This window comes from Zootoca vivipara, chromosome 13, assembly GCF_965207765.1.
Source record: "Zootoca vivipara chromosome 13, rZooViv2.hap1.1, whole genome shotgun sequence".
NCBI classification, from domain to species: Eukaryota; Metazoa; Chordata; class Lepidosauria; order Squamata; family Lacertidae; genus Zootoca; species Zootoca vivipara.
Genome location: NC_142596.1, coordinates 8776442 through 8793891, shown reverse-complemented (window position 1 = coordinate 8793891; position 17450 = coordinate 8776442). Strand labels below are relative to the sequence as shown.

The window sequence follows — 17450 nt, the reverse complement described above, 5'->3', positions numbered from 1 at the left end:
ACTTGCTACATGCAAAGCATCTGTGCTCCATTGTTATAATGGTCCCTGAGTCTGAATGTGTTGCTGTTAAAACTAGGTAATTTATTTCAGGTCTCAGTTCTACTAATTATTATGAGAGTTAGCCTCTTTGATATGTAGGTTGGTTTTTTTTTAATGCTACGTCTCAAATTAAGCATTGTCCTTTGCAAGTATGGTCTTCTTCATCGTATTCTTCCTGATCTAAACCCTGCTAGATCAACATACTGTCCATGCCTAAATATTCATTTTATTGTGATACAAATCCTGTTTTTCATCACAAAGGCTACAAAAAGGTAGGGAAAAGCCAGTCAATGGGCATTCTGGTTTGGTTCTATTGAATTCCTGCTCGAGTGGGAATGAGATGGCTGATCAGATGGCTAGGAACAATTTGGGACGCAGGGACACAGATCTTGTGGTGCCATTGTCCTCCTTGAAAGTTAAAAGCTGGTTTCAAGAGTCTATTAGGTGAATGGCACAGATAGTGGGTGTTTGATTCTACAGGTAGGAGGATATTTTCCTTTTGTCCATCATTTCAGGATTTCTGATTTTTTAAACTGAGACAGTGGCAGAGACAATTTAATCTGTACAGATTTCTGATGGGGCATAGTGTTTTTCAGAGTGGCTTGTATTGGGCTAGGAGGATTGAGACTGGATATTGTGAGTTTTATGGAGTGGAAGAAACGATCGATCATATTTCATGGGATTGTTTGAAGTATGTGAAAGACAGTGGGCCTCTCCTTCATAGGATTTGTGGTTTCGACATTACAAATTTGTCTGTGGGGGATCCCCTTTGAGACAAGACTCTGGGGTTTTGTGTTGGAGAGTTTATAGCAGTGCATGAATCATACAAGTCTCTATCAGAAGTTGTGACTGAAATGTGATTGCACTGTTGCCAGCAGGTGGTGGTAATAGGGCCTAACCTTGGCACTCAGAAGAAACACTCAGAAGAAATCCTCAGAAGAAACACCCAGTCAAATCCTTGAATTGTTACTGCAAGAAGGCTTTCAGTAGCACCTTATAAGTTTTTATTTTGGTATGAGCTTTCGTGTGCATGCACGCTGATAAGTGTGCATGCACATGAAAGCTCATACCAAAATAAAAACTTAGTTGGTCTTTAAGGTGCTACTGAAGGAATTTTTTTATTTTGCTTCGACTCAGACCAACACGGCTACCTACCTGTAAGAAGGCTGTCACACTTCACTTCTTCCCATATGACTGGTGTTAAGCCTACATGGCAGAGAACACAAAGAATGATTAAAAAATACTGTATGTGTGTGTAGTAAATGAGCCAGTTGTCTCCAACACTTGTTAACAATTATAATTTTGGCCTTTGCTCTTTTACTGCTTTTCATTAGCCCATCAAAAACGTTACTGGCCGCTTCTTCATTACCAATAAAGATAACTACACTGAGCTGGTCATAGTGAACCTGCAGATCGATGAGGATCCTGGCGTGTATGAATGCAATGCAACCAACTCGATTGGCTGGAAGGCTGAAGAAACCATCCTACGTGTTCGCAGTCACCTGGCACCTCTGTGGCCCTTCTTGGGGATTCTGGCGGAGATTATAATTCTTGTTGTTATCATTGTGGTTTATGAGAAGAGGAAGCGGCCAGATGAGGTCCCTGACGGTAAGAGTGTTTTCTCAACTAACTGTATTTCCTAGGGGAACCAGCCCCCTCCTCTTTGCTTCAGGGAGACTTCCTTTCAAAATGTGGGAACCTCATAAATCAGTAGTTCAAAAATCCACAGTGCTGCAGGCTGCATAATAAACTTTGCCTCTCTTCTGCCTCATAATGGGTTAAGTATAGGGCCATAATTTCAACTTCATAAAATGTGGTTTGCAGAACAAGGAGTCTGCTTGGTTATGTGTGTCTTTGTAGTCGAGATAACTTGATATTGTATTCAGCAGAGATCATTTTGGAAGCATTGCTTAGCCGAGCTGCTGGGCAGTACTAAGAAATGAGGGAGGGCTTCATATTACATGGAATGGTTTTTGTTGCCTTTTGAAATAATCATAGTGGAATTAATGGTTTTAAAGGTAGCATTAGAAGTTACTTAGTTGATTTTACTCAAATGCAGCTTCCTTTCCTCAGTTCAATGTTGTGGTGTCCTGCAGAACATCATTTTGGATACTTCTAACAAAACAGAAATGTTTAATCAGATATGCTCGCAAGGCTCCCTTTTGCATGTGAAGTGTAAAGACTGGCTACCTAAAAGCACCTGCAACTCTTTGTAGTGAGAAAACTGTTGTTCATACACACCTTATTTTTGTTTATTTTTTTTAAAAAAAACCCAGATTTGTAAGATTTAATTATGTTTATATAAACATCAAGCCAAGAACGTAGAATAGAAACCTCCAAAATCAGTGTTTTTTTCATATTGTAAGCCACCTTGAAAAGGTATAACCTTAAAGGAAAGGCACCCTAGAAATATTTTGTAACAAAATTAAACAAGAATTAACCAAATATGATTATGGAAGCACACCTAGTGTTGGGCACACCAGCTGGAGGATCTTGTGTAAGATAATTTCTGTTGCCTCAGCAGGGGTGAGTGATATTGGGTATCATGGTGTCAGTATGATGCTTTTAAATAGCTATTGGAAATATATAGGGGTAATTGCTGCCTATAAAATGTAATAATTCTGTCCTGCTTAGGGTGTATAAGACACGGTAAAAAGCACTATTACTATCATGGACATAACTAGTGATTCAACCTAAGATCTCATAATAGATTCCGTCCTGAAGTCCTGTTTTTGCACAGCTAACTTGTCAAAATATTCACCTATTTAAGATGAACATGTCTGGTGCTCAAAGGGAAGCTTCTTGGGTAAGTCTGTAGCAAAAAAAGGTCAACATTTTTTAGTAAAACCCTGCAATGGAAATTTTGCTTCTCCCAGCTGTAAAATATGTCTGTGTGGCCACACAGGAAGACTGACCCTGACATGCTCGCTCAAGTGGACTGCATGTTCTGAGACTGGAGGAAACTAGTCCCAGATGTATACAAGCAACTTTAAGCAGGCCCAAATATATTACCTTTCTTTTCCTTTTGCTCTGCTTCTTCAAAGTGCAACTAGCAGTGGTATTACTAGGCATGTGTGTCTGTGGTTATGTAGAGCTAACACTGCAGGATGGCTATAGAACAGCTCTGAGAAGATTGCTTGTGTGTGTGTGTGTGCATACTAACATGGAAAAGTGTGTGTTTGTGCAAGTCCTCTCCAATTGGCCAAAGGCTAGGAGCAGGAAAAAGCTCTGTTATTTTGATTGCCGCTTCCTCTGCGGATGGCGTCTAAAGCTTTTTACCACCTCTTAACAAGACCCAAGCAGGTCTAGAGCCAGATTGGTTGACCGCAGCTTGCAGTCTGGCATGAAAATAGTTGTGCATGGCCTTATTTGGAAGATGCTGGTTACTGTTTGATAAGATTATAAGCATTTGCTAACACTGCTGGGTTCATTTTAATGCACTCTTAGAAAGATGCATGTGCCAGGAATTAAGTGTGTGAAAACATAGGTGTTCCCTGTTGTGTTCTCAGCTTTTTGAGAACTCGGGGAAAGTGGATAAGGGGGGCTGTTGCCTGATATGGATGGCATCCTGTTGCTCTTGGCCAAATAGCTCACAGTTGGAATCCTTATTTTGACATAGCAATATTTCCTAGCTATGGAATTGATGCTTCCTTCTAAGGTTAATAGAAGTTCTGAAACATCAAGGCTGCATGTTTTGAAGAAATCCCAGTATTACCCCTTTCATTAATGGGAGTAGGTTTCATGTTGTGTACCTGTCAGGAGTTGGCTGCCTTTTCCTTTTGGCTTCATAAATATTTTTGTTTGTTTGTTCAACTGTTGCTGTGAGGAAAGCCATCCAAATCTAGAGTGGTTCACGAGGGGAATAAAAGGGAAGCTAGCTTTCCTTAAGCCAAGTTAGCAATCCCAATAATTGATAATGTCAAGAAAACAAAAGGAGAGCTTGAATCTATCTATCCTTGTGGATAGTCTGCTGATGTGGGCTCATGTCCGATAGGTAACCTGAGTTATCCATTGCATTCCTCACTGGTCGTTAAGTTAACTGAATGGATCAAGTGCATATGCCATTTCAATTGGTTTGTGGATTACAGCCTAACCAGGCCAGTTCTAATATAACCTCTGATTTCATCCGTTTGTAACAGGTGATGTGAATAGTTTGTAATATTGTCTCTTCCCACAGGTGATGTATATTTGTTTTTCACTTTTAGGGTTGATTTCAGCATAATATTTTAGGTGCATCCTCATGTCCAAAGGTCCTTGTAATTTGTCAGTATCAACCCCTTGGATGATAATCAGAAAGTAAACAAAGAATATACTTTCTGACTAATGTAGCAAAATGAAACATATTTTGGCAAAGCTTTTTCCTTGTTACAAATACTCTTGCATATGAGTATAGGTTCTTGCCTATGAACTTTGAAGGACCATAGTTCAGTGGTAGAGCATCTATTTTGCATGCAGAAGGTCCCAGGTACATTCTTGGGCACCTCTAGTTAGGGCTGGGTGAGAACCATGTCCGATAACCTGGAAAGTTGATGCCAATCAGTGTAGAGAATACTGAGGTGCTGTAGATGGACCAATTGTCTGACTCAGTATAAGGTTGCTTCCACCAAGAACATTTCCATTACTGCCACAGTTACATAGCCTATGGATAGTTCCATTTTACCTGCAATATCTTGTTTGCACATCAGCATAATCACATGAAGGGAGGTTTCTTGAAATACAATTAAACCAATACCAACATGCACCATGTTTGCACTAGCTACATATTATTGATTTCTGAAAAACATTTAAGGGTGTGTGTTGTTTGTATCCTTTCACACTCCAAACATAAATTGGTGATCATTCTCTTTGCTTCTCCCTCAGCAAAAGAATAATGTTTCATTGTTACTTGACTGAATTGCGCTATGTTCGTGCTGACTTTGACTTTCAGTTACTGCTTCAGAAGAAGGCCTTTGCTTGGTGATTCACTCCTGCTAGAGATTTCATAAGCATTTTTTCTTTTCCCCCCTCCCAAAATAATAAAGTTTCAACCATAAAATTTCACTTTTCAGAGCTAACTGGTCTGTGCAAAGATGGACAAAATCATCTATTTGCAATGGGAGAAGAGAGCCCTTGCTGGTTTATGTCATGTAGTTAACCTGTTAGCCTGACCAATCTATCACCAGCTCTCCATGCACATCTTACATACTACTATAACGAGTGACATAATCCAGAGCATCAAAGTTAGAACAACCAGTTTTCAAATGGAAGAGTACTCAAAAGGTTTCTTCCCTTTGCCCTTTTCTTATATTGGTGCCTTCTGACTTCTAATAAGAAGTTACATACCTTGTGTCAGAAATGTTCTTCAACTCATTATAACACTGTTTTACATTGTTTTGTGAATCAGGCCAGGATCAGTATATTCCCTTTGCCCCTCCAGTGACAGTTCACCTGAGGGATTCTAGCTTCAAATTCAGTTGAGAGATGCTACCGCCTGAGTGATACTGCTCCAATTGGTGTCCTAATTTGCAAGTGGCTGAGTATTCTTTACCTTGGCACTTGAATGCCTAATTGGTGCATGAACCTTTTGTATGCATAAAATAGGGAGGGGGGGAAGACTATGTATGTCACCTGGAGCTCGTTGAAGAAGGTGGGATAAACAAATGTTTCCTGTGTTTAAGGGTATGCAGTTCCCTGTAACAAAATGGTCCTTGTTTACCACACCCTTATTTTTTTACATTTCCCCCCATATACACTGGTGTATGTTATGTTCTGTGAAAATTGGTATCCTGGCAGTTTAGTAAATGAAGCACTTGGCCTTCTGCTATACTTGTTGAAGTCCCCACCCCCACCCCAGTAGTGAATGAGCATTGTACTTCGTGCAAGTACAATGTTCCACAGTGACAAACTCATTCTTGGCTTCTTCTCTTGTTCTATGCTCTACTGATGATGATGCATCATTGAATTTACTGCTTTGGGGGGCAGGATTTGAGAAAGAAATCTGCCAATCCAGCCTTGATAAGCACAGCTAAGCACCCCCACATCTGTGCTGTTTGCCTGCAGCTCCAACATGAAGAACCTGCAGCCTGTTGTTCCCTGTGATGTGCTGGTCACAGAGGCAGCAAGATGCTTGTCATCTGGAAATTAAGTGTTACTAAGTGACTGAAACATACAACTGCCTCATAATATGATCCTCCTCAGCTTCCTACATGACTTCAGATCATAATTACATGACTGGCGCCTTTTTACTGGCTGCTTTTCTTTCTGGTCAGGATGGCGGGGGGGGGGGCGGGCGGCAAAGGGGTTTTAAGCAGTGCTAAAATGTGCAATTACATTGACCAGGATTTGATTGTGCTCCATATACTCACACATGAGCATGGAAACAAGCCAGGAAGCCGCATAACCTCTTGATAAATCCAAACAAAGAAACTATGACTTGCAGACAAGCCAGGATATGAAGCCATGCTTTAAAGTGGGCTCATGAATCCTGATTTGCTTCAAAGCCATTAACCATAGTTCCCAGTTTGGACATGCTGAGGACATACTGTTTTTAACTGCAGCTTCCAGTTTATTTCCCCACATCTGCCAAGGGGTGCATGGAACTTGTGCATATCCTGTCTCATTGATAGGATTTTATTGTCCAAACATGGCCATTGTCTGAATGTAGCCTTTGTTGCTTACATGGTGGCATGTGGCATTTTCCTCTTATGGTGATTCCCCTCTCCTCAAGAACACAGTAATAATTGCTCAATCATGGTGAGTTGTGCAACATGCCGATATGATTATTTTAATGGAAGGAATGCTGTTTATTGGGTTAGTTTATAGGCATACACTCCATTTTTTAAAGTATATGTTTTGGGGGTAAGTAAAAAAATAAAAATCCCTTAGTTTATTAAGCCGTGGTAACTGCTTTTATTATTTTTCCTAATTTGTGAACTTACACCAAATTATACCTAATTTGTGTAATAAAAATTCATGAATGTACTTCTGCGCTGGATGTGCAACAGTCTCATTCCACTGTCCTACTTAGATTCTCATATTCATTTTTTTGCCTTGATCCTAGTTTATAAATAGTAACATCAAGAAAACTTTTAATTGTCTTCTCTTCTCCCCCTTTCTTCCTATCCTTCACTTCTAATCTCCCTAGCAAAAGGTAGCTATACTTCATGAAAACTGGCTTCATTTCTGAATGAAAAGGAACTAATTTTGCCTGCAGCCTAGGAGTTCTAGTATGCCAGCAGCCCCAAAAGCATAGCTTTGTTAATTGTATTCCCTAACTTGTTAGTTCTGGTAGGTGCTATTCCACATCTATTGGGGCTGACTGTGGTCAGACGTTGCCACTTCTAGAGATTTGTCCCTCCATTCCCTTTCAGATGGGTTGCATTGGTTAGTATTTGGATATCTTCATCAACAAAATGCCATTTATGTATCTCAGGCATTTCAATATACTGATAAAAAATGACTCAAAAGTTGTGTAACATGTTTCTCAAAAGCCCTTTAACAGCATCTCTCAACAGTTTCTTTTTATGTTAAAGCTTCCAGCTGTGTTAAGTCTTAGAGTACTTGCTGTAGGAAGCTCTCAAGCTTACTCCATTTTGCTTCTAGTGTTGTTGCTGAGGGATGTGATTCTTGGAATCAAACAGGAAAATGAGTTGAAAGCATTTCTGCTCTTCAGTGTAGAATGTAGAGCTTGGTGTCAATCTGGAGCAGGCTTGGCTGCTCTTGAAATGCCCCCTCCCATATATGTTAGAATGCTATGGATCAGGTTGCCAGACTCAATAGTGGGCAGGACTTCTGTGCCTTTAATTGCCCTGCTCTCTTTTGAGTCAGGAAACCTTAAAGAGAAACCAGCAGACCCTTTGTTTAATTTCCAAGCAAAGGGTCTGCTGGTTTCTCTTTAAGGTTTCCAGACTCAAACGAGAGCAGGGCAATTAAAGGCACAGAAGTCCCGCCCACTATTGAGTCTGGCAACCCTAGCTATGGAACTGGGGGTGGGGGAATAATATCAATTAAAAATTCCATGGACTATCCCTCTGTAGCTTCTCTCTTTGAAAAAATATGATATGGAATTTGTACACTTCAGCAGCCAATACACTCATAGGATCATTGCATTTTAAAATTTGGACATTTGTCATGTTCTAATTTTTATGTGAAACATAATTTTGTGCAGCCCACAAATGTGTGATGTGATTGAATCCTATGCATGTTTCAGTCACTGTTCATGCTAGAACTTTGCAATTGGGGAAATAGTCCAAAAGTCAAAATATGTTTTGGATGCCAGACATTTTCTTTGACTCCTGAAATATTAATTTTTTAAAAAATTAACCAATAATATGGCTAATAGAAGCAAACATTTCAAATTCATATCTTAGTGGTTTCCAGGGTACTACTTTACAGTTGCCACCCACCCACCCTCTCTCTCCCCCCCCCACCCCAAGCATCTGCCTGTTTCTTGCTCAGAATTTGGTTCAGCATAGCATCCACAAAAATAGGGCTTTCATTTTAGCTTAACGTACTCTGTCTTTTCATCAATATTTTCCCCTCTATATAACATCTCAGTTGGCAACTACTTTTACTGATTACCCATGCAGGGAGTGAGGTTAAAGTACTGCTTCACAGTAAATCCAGACTGCACTATGTGAAAATGGGGGCACAGACAGGAGCACAACTGCAGAAGGAAAGAACTTTTGCTGGTGTTGGTTCTCAACACTGCTCCCCCTCCTATTAAGGGTGGTGGTGGTTAATGCAGATACATGCTTGGGTATGCCATTAAGAAGTGGGTGATTCCTTTTGTTCATTTTCTCTTGCTTCTATCACTTTTCTCCTCTCTTCACCCCCCCCCCCAAGCTATTTGAAGACATGAGGATACATGAGCGAGCAGTTTTAGCCCTTGGATTGCTGTTTTTTAGAAGTAGAAGCCTGCAGGCTAGGGCTGGCTTGTTTTAATTGATAGTATGAAAGCCACTTTGGGAGCCTATATCGTTCATCAGTAATTGCTGTATATCTAGCTCCTCTAGTGGGGAGAGCCAATGAGTAGTGCTGTTCCATCACACAACCACAAGACAATACATTGTGTGCTCTGGCTTCTTGGCGTGGATTCTCACTTTTACATTTTGTATTGTTTCTCTGGTACAGATGCTGGTGAACAAAATAGAGGCACTTCGTTTTATCCATTACTTTGATCTTTGTACTTTTTTTCTTGCTCTTCAACTATAATTTTCCCAAAGCAGCTACAAACATCTCTTTTAAAAATCTGAATTTACAGGTTTGCAAGGGGTGTGTAGGTGTATCTGTAAGATTCTGTAGGTAAAGTTGGCATATGTTTCTTTTTAGAAATAGTCTTAAGTGACAGCTAGGAAATCATTGGGGCCTTACTTTAGAGGATTTTAAGGGGCTTTAAAGGGGGGAAATATATCTTTGTTCTTCAGACTAGTTCAGAGTTGCTGTATTTATGTTTAGATACACAAAAGTGTAAAATGAGAACTCAGGATTTTAGACAGGTAGGAATGCTGTTCAATGCCTTCGCCACCACTAAACTACACAATGCATGCTTTTAATTTTTGAAATATGACCCTTAAGAACTGCTGAGGATATATCTCTCTCAAATGCACATGTATCCTGTGCCTGCAGTTGGTTTTTATAGTTTACAAATCTAATGAAGAAGTTGGCAGAGTACCTTCAGTGATATTTATCAGCGGCCAGAAAATGGGCAAGGTACATTACTCTGGACCTGCACCCATCAGATTGGAATACAGAGGCACATCTTGTCTTGTGTGTCTACCAGCTCAACTACTAGCAAATTAGATTATTACTAGATCATGCTGTTTGAGTTGTATTGTTATTTGTCAGTTACTATGACTTCTTTTTTTCCCCCTTCAATTGCATCATTCCTTTAAAAATGGTGGTAAGTGAGAGATCTGCATGCTTTGGAGTTTGTTTAATCTCCGCTTCAGTCTATACAATGCACAGTTCATAATGTTAACACTTTTCTTAGTTTTACTCATTCACGTTCACAACTAATTTGGGTTTAAGTTTGCTGTTGAATTTCATTTTCTAATTTGTACCATTTTTCTGTAGTTCTGTTCCTTCCTCCCTTTTATTGGTCGACTTCTCTAGGATTCGGTCCTTTTGTCTGTCACGTATTGTACCGTGCTGGGGCCGATTTTGTAATGCTCAAGCGGCTGACCCACAAGCTAGTGGTGATTTAAGGTTTTCACTTGACAACCATGCTTTACTGGACATAGAGGGAGGTGTTGGAAGTCCTGCCAGTCCAATAGGATTTTCGCATGTGAACAGTGCAGGCCATGCTCCAGCACCTAATGCATAAGTGCCAGAGCACTCACCTGATTTTCTTTTGTAAAGTGCAAAACATTTTGGTTAAACTTGTTCAATAAAACCTCTGTCTTTTACCACCCAGAATGCTTGAGGATCAATGTTTCAGGTGGTACAAATTAGAGCTTGCAGAATGACAGGAGCCTGCATCTTTTTCAGAACTGCGTAGGGGAAAAGAACTTCAAGTGTCTTTTTTTGTAGGCTGTCGGGACCAAAGCAAGGATTTGAGTAGAATGACTGCTTTAATGTGGTACTACTAACCCTGCTCATTTCTTTTTTAAAAAACCAAAAACCTAAAAACTCTCACCAAGGTCTCACAGATTCTAGTAAATGGCTCTTAAATCTACCGTTTATAATGTAGAGTCTATAGCCTAGGATGCCTCTGAAATCTTTTGGGAATTGAAAGGTGTTCATTTTAAGGGGAGATTACCGTAGTTTTGCTGTAATGTGCTTTATGTTTCAATACCTGATGTGTCTCTGTATATCCCCACTGTATATACAGCACATTGATGTCTGGTTGTCCTTACTAGTCCTAGTTCTTTCTGTACCTTGTTCTGATAGTTTACTGTTAGTAACAGACTTATGTGGACACTAGTGTGTTGCTAGTGTGTTATTTTGGCTGTCAAGCTGTTGGTTTGTGGTTAGCTCTCTTTATTTTGAATGTTTTATTTATTTATTTATTTATTTTGATAACTGTGCTGGCGGTGGCTTTGCCCTATCCGTTGCCTCGAAGGTACAGGTGGAGTAATGTTCAGCTTTGATCAACATTACTCCTAGTGTGTGCTCATGCGGTTGCCAACACTGTTAAGACTGTAGTTTCCATAACTGCTTTGTGTTCCCTAAGACCCCTTGTGGAATCCTGCTGAGTTTAAAAAAAATAATAATAAAGATTTTAGAGAAAGTTTTTTTTAGCTTGGAAAAATGATGAAATGCAGAAAACATGGTCATCCATAGAAGTTCTACAGAAGTTTTTGCACAAGTTTATGGATTGGGGTTTTCCTTGTTCAAAAAATGCCTTTTTGTTGTTTAATGTACTGCATCATTTTAAAGCATCAATGAAATGTTCAGTTGATCATAAAGAAGCCTATGTGAAAAGCCACACGTTGACTTTTTTTCCTATTTTCAAAAAAAATACCTTAAAAATGGGACAACTTTCTGGCTCTCCCATCTCACAAGCTGAAGTCTCTGTGAACTGTAATACTAGTGTAACCTTTATGCTGTTTCGCCAGAAACTTTTTTTTTATATTTATAAATGGAATCACAGAAGTTTGCTGCTATCAGAAGGACTGCCTTTTTAGTATCAGTCAAAATTGCCTCTTCCACTTTCTGGAACTTAATTTTATTTAAGAGATCAGGCAAAAGTATGTGAAAGAGGGTGGTATATGATTTCCTGTGTTTTGTCCATCAACAGTTAAGAGGCCGGGGAAAACCTTTATTTTTAGAAACAAAACAGCAGGATTTTACAACTGAAATGTTGGTTTGTCTTCTCATCTATCTTGTTAAGATTGAACCACTGGAACTTGGGGACAGGATGAGTATGACCACATTGCAACAATCTGTCCACTACAGTTGCAGTTTTTCATGATGAGCATTAAAAGTGTTAACTGAAATCATTTTGAACAACATACTTGTCATCTAAACTCAAAGCCAGAAAAAAACCTTCATGAATATTTGCAATACAAACGGAATGGCCTTTAAATAAATGCTGTATGTAGATAATACTGTTTGCAGCCCAGTAAAAGTTTACTATGGATTCTTAACTAGACTCTTCTTTCCTTCTCTCTTTCCTTCACTGGATCACAATGAATTCCTGCTGCAGATGATGAACCAGCTGGGCCAATGTAAGTATTTCATAACTGACTGCATATTTTTCATATGGGAGGCAATGGCTTTTAGACTTCTCCACCTTCCAGGGAACCCATCCTATGATCACTTGTCTACCATGGTTCCAAGGCACTGCATTAATTGTGGAACTACCTTTTAAGGTGTTACAAAAGCTTCAGTTACGCAGAGATACATCTTCCAGAACCTTCTAGAATTGGGGCAACCCGGTCAGATGAGTGGGGTACATATAATTAAATGATGATTATTAAAATTATTTTTGATTGGCATGCCTTCTTTCAACCATATCATGTCAGCCTCTAAAGAGCTTCACTGGCTCCACAGGCTCACTTTCAAGCTCAGTTAAAAATTGGCACTGCTGAAATTTTGAGCCATAAGCATCTGAGGCCCAGGTACCTGATGAAACCTCTGCTCTTGTATCAAACTGCCTGCATTCCAAAATCTCTGCTAAATTGTACCAGTCAGAGGTAAAACAGATGTCAACAAGGAAGTCCTTTGCAACTGTGGAAATGCCATCCCCAAGGAGGCCCAGTTTTATTGCTCAGGTGCTAGGAAAAAACTTTTTTTTTGTTTACCTAAGCACTTTAAAACTCCTGTTAGTGATGTGTTTTGGTATTGTTTAAGTAGCTTTATATGTTGTTTTTGTTCAGTTGGTTTATTTTACAGTACGTATTCTTATGTAATTATGAATTACTTTCATTTAGGTAATGCAGAGTGGGGTATAAATATTTTAATTATAAATTTAATCAACAGTATTCACATAGGTCTTGGAGAGCTTTGGGCAAGTGTTTTAGACCTTGCCACTGCCTTGTGTGAGCTGAGCTTGCATTTTACACTCCATGGCTTCACATTGCAAAGGACAACTGGTAATGATGAACAAGCTACCGGTATCTTCCAAGGAAGTTTCTCTGGCACAATTGTACTTCTCATTCAGAAACCCCTGAATCATCCAAGGAACCCAGGGAGCTCAAAACCCAGTTTGAAAAATTGTTTAGGCCTTAGAATAAATCATAGGAATGCCAGTAGCCTAAACTGATGCTGAATTCAGAGAGTAAAGAGGAACTGATCTTTGGAGAGTTGACATTGCTGCTTATTTAATACACCTTCACTAAACCTTTCAGGACACACTGCCCTCACAAGGTGGCTTACATAATGGGCTTACATAATGTTTTCAAAACATCAAAACGCAACCCTATAAAATACAATGGCAGAGTTAAAAACAGAAATAGTTCAAAAATTTCCCAGCACAACAACTTAATCACAGAACAATATAAAAATAGAAAATGCAATTCAAAGTTAAGAGCGTGCAGCAGTTAAAACTTTTCCAGTATACAAATGCTAGGATTGGATTTCTGAGTTTGGGTTTATTTCAGCGTTGCTTTTGCTGTTTTACATGTTGTTGGTCTTAACTTGTTCAAGTAACACTAATACTTTGTTTTCATCTTTAACTGTCTGTTTTATAGAGAAGTGAGGAAGAAGGTTTATAAAAAAAGAATACAGCAATTTCACCATTATAGAATGCAGCAAATTCCTTTTAACTATTGATAGCTTCCAAAGGATGATCCACTAAGGTAGAATCTATTGATAGCTAGAATACTAGGCATAATCTCCAGTTTCATAGCTAGTTAGCACAGGGTGGGCTGTTGTCTTCAAAGTTTGGGTTTCCTGAAGGAATCTGAATGGCCACTGGAAAAGCAATATGTTCAACTAAGTCTGATCCAGCAGGGCAGTTCTTGACGTTCTTTAATTTGCAAAGAGCAAAGCCTGCTTAGAAAATAACTTTTCTATTCCAGTGCAACATGTTCATTACAAATCCCATAATAATTTAACAGACTTGTTATTAAGTTACTGTGGAAAGATTAGCATCATAGGTGGATTATGCAGTCAACACAATAGAATTGCTGGTGTTGAGCAATACTGTGTTAAAGTATAAAAGTGACGAGCCCCTTTCCAGGTGGCTTAACAGTTGACATAGCCAGGAGGAATCAATAAATCAATAAATAGTGTTGACATATAAGGTTGGGCCAATTTTTAAAGGCTGAGAAGCAAGGAAATGCAAATTGAACCAGTTATTGCCCACAATCACCCAGAAACTGATGTGCTGTGTGAAAAGTCTAAATTGTTCATATAGCTGCCTGACTGCTATAAAGGGATTGTTACATAACCTGACCACTTTTCTATCCATAAGACTCTTGCAACTTTTGTACAAATGTTGCTTTTCTTTTGGGCTGCTTTCATTTCATCCAGTATCTTTAAAAGGTTTATTCATGCTGACTTTATTTTTCACAAGTTTAATTCTATGCCTTTTTTCTTCCCTAGGAAAACCAACTCCACAAACAACCATAAAGACAAAAATCTACGCCAGAGAAACACAAATTAAAAAAATGCTAATGTAAGCCTGTCTCTAAAATCTGAGTTCTGTTGACTGTATCTTTTTCTTTTTTTCTTTTTGTTTTGTGACTTTTTAAAACCCTAGGTAAAGAAAATGAAGGACAAACTTAACTAGACAAGAGAGGGAACCTGATCTATTGCAGCATTAGGTCTCAACACACTTGTTGAAATCAGTGTGCTAAGGCACCAGTAACTGCACAGGACAGACTCTAAAATGGTTTAGAAGTTGGGAAGGACTAGGAAAGTTGCTTTGGAAACAATTTTCTGGAAGGGGGTTGTACTTCCCCTGCGAGTGCATAGACCACGGAGTACTTTTTGACCTAGCTTTGCTCTTTGATGCCAGGTGGTGGCTATGGCCAGGAGTGGTTTTTGCAAAGCTTCAACAGATGAGCCAGCTGTTCCTAGATAAAACAAATATGGACACTGTTATACATGCCCTGGTCACACCCAGATTGGTTCACAGTAATGTGCTTTATGTAAGGCTTGCCTCTGAAAAGCATCTGGAAATGTGAGCTGCTGCAAAACGCGGCTGCCACGCTTGTCTCCAGAATGCAGTTGTGTTTCATCTGCACTGGCTTCTAGTTCGTGACCAGGTTCAATTCAAAGTGTTGGCTCTTGCCTGCAAAGCCCTAAAACCAGTCCCATCTCTGGTTTGGGACCACAGTATCTGAAGGACCACCTCCTTCCACATGAGCCTATAGAACTCTTGACAGGGCAGTTGGTTCCCTTTATGCTTCAGGCATGGCATGCTCTTGAGACCTTTTTATTCTGTTGAGCTTTCAGTGTGGTTGAATGTTTTTATCATGCTGCTCTAATTGTGTGATACTTCTAAATAATAATAATAAATTTTACATGGCACATGAGGTACAATTTGACAAAACTATTACTACAGTGAACAAATAAAATTACAGACTTTTGTCATGCATGTGTTACTGTTTTTGTAATACTATTTAGCAATTAACATGGTAGCAATTCTGTAAACAGTTTGGAATTTTTATCTGGTGCTTTCTGAACCTATTTTAACTTTCCTTTCTGGTAGTTTAGGTGATTAGATAACATATGGAAAAGAACTATTAAAAACAGATATAAATGCAGTTTGCTTAGCTTTAGATGTTTTCTGCTGTGTTTTTTTGGATGACATATTTGTGATGTAGTTAACCACTGAACTGTTCTCATTTTTCAGAGCTTTAAGTATGAGAGACTGAAGGGAATATCACCGGCTAAATTGGATAATTGAAGTGGTTGGTTTTCAAACTCCAGTCCCATCTCTGATGTTTTTTTTTTCTTTTCAAGTGAGCAACAATGACTGTCTAAAGCATGCCTTATTTAGCCTCTCCAGTAAGGATGACCTAGCCAACACATTTAATAATGCTTCAGTATAGAGGGTGTAAACTATTTTTGGCTTGATGTGCTGTGACTGTTGCTTTCTTTTCTTTGAGACTATTAAGTATTACAAGTAAAAAAAGTCCAATCATGCATGCAGCATTTTTTACTTAATGTAGCTGTTAAGACTAGCAAAGCTCAAAGATGCACTGCTGCCATCTAGTGATAACTTTTGTAAAAGTACAGCAAAACCTAAAATATATACAGTATATATTTATATTTTTGGGAGGGGAAACCAAATTACAGTAAATGTTTGATTTTCAAGATGCTGGATTCATTCCTTATATTCTGTGTCTGAGAGATAAGTGAATTATGTCCAGTACTTAAGAAAAGCTACATAAATTATTCTAAGGGCTTAATCTATAATGACAGGCTTGGTTATATTATCAAAGACTGCAAGAACTGGAATAGTTTGATTGGTGGTGATGAGCTGCAGTAAAAATCTTTAGTTTATAAATATTATGATTACTTTTTAAGTGATTTTTTTGTTTTGTTAAATCATGTAAATTTCTCATCCTTTTGCACTGATGTGTTCACATTCTTGTACATTCTATTCAGGCAGAATTTTATAATTTACTTTGCTTAAATGCTGATGTTAGAGCATGGTGATACTCTATGCAACTGGTTTGTTTCCATTTGACATTAAGTTTTTATGTTGCTTTAAAGATTGATTGTAGAGTCACAGACATAACAGGGTTCTTAGATTGTGGCATACCTGTAGATGCATGAACTTGTGATGTGTGTACCTGTTGAAGTGCAATGATGTGTATAAAAAAAGTGGATTCACCTGTTTTTAAAAATAAAACACTGATAAAAGCCTAACTTTGAGGCTGTTTTTCTGTTATCCATCATAACACATACATATATCAGTGTTTGCAATATTTCCGGTAGAAATTTTAAGGATGAAAACACGAAGCAGCTTTTTTAACAACCCTATCCAGACATTCAGTCGAATTATCTGAATTGCTCTCTTCTCTTTCCCCATATCTTCACGTTCAGCCTTGAGATAGGTTGGCGGAGAGATTGTGACCAGCCTAAGGTCAACCAATGAACTTTGCAGCTGAGTGGGGATTTGAACTTGGTCTTACTATAAGCACATACCCCTCTACTTACCATATTGGCTTGCTTATCATGTTCCATATGATTATCATTGCCCAGAAGCTGCCTGTGATCTCGTTGCAGTTCTTGTCTTCCTGCACCCGTATTTTTTTGTTATCTCAAGCTGCTAGGCAAAGACCACAACTGAGAAAATGCTGTCAACAATATCTAATGCATCAGTACTGTTTGTCATGTGGACATAATAATAATTTATACATACATACATACCAAACCCATCTGACCGGGTTGCCCCAGCCACTCTGGATGGCTTCCAGCATATAAAAAATAATCATAAAATGTTAAACGTTAAAAACTTCTCCATACAGGACTGTCTTTAGATGTTTTATAAAGGTTGTATAGTTACTTGGTTGTATACAGTAACATCCACC

At 38.8% G+C, this 17450-nt stretch overlaps 1 protein-coding gene across 2 annotated transcripts in view; it reads left to right on the top strand.

The window, feature by feature from the left end:
• The window catches only part of NPTN (neuroplastin), a 43439-nt gene extending 26656 nt beyond the window's left edge, over positions 1-16783 (top strand). For both annotated transcript variants that reach the window (XM_035130910.3, XM_035130912.3), the window contains 4 exons: positions 1374-1647; positions 12167-12188; positions 14509-14581; positions 15764-16783. In XM_035130910.3, coding sequence (XP_034986801.1) covers positions 1374-1647; positions 12167-12188; positions 14509-14569 — 357 coding nt within the window. In that variant the 3' untranslated portion in view covers positions 14570-14581; positions 15764-16783. The remainder of the gene's footprint in view (positions 1-1373; positions 1648-12166; positions 12189-14508; positions 14582-15763) is intronic.
• Positions 16784-17450: the final 667 nt, after the last annotated feature.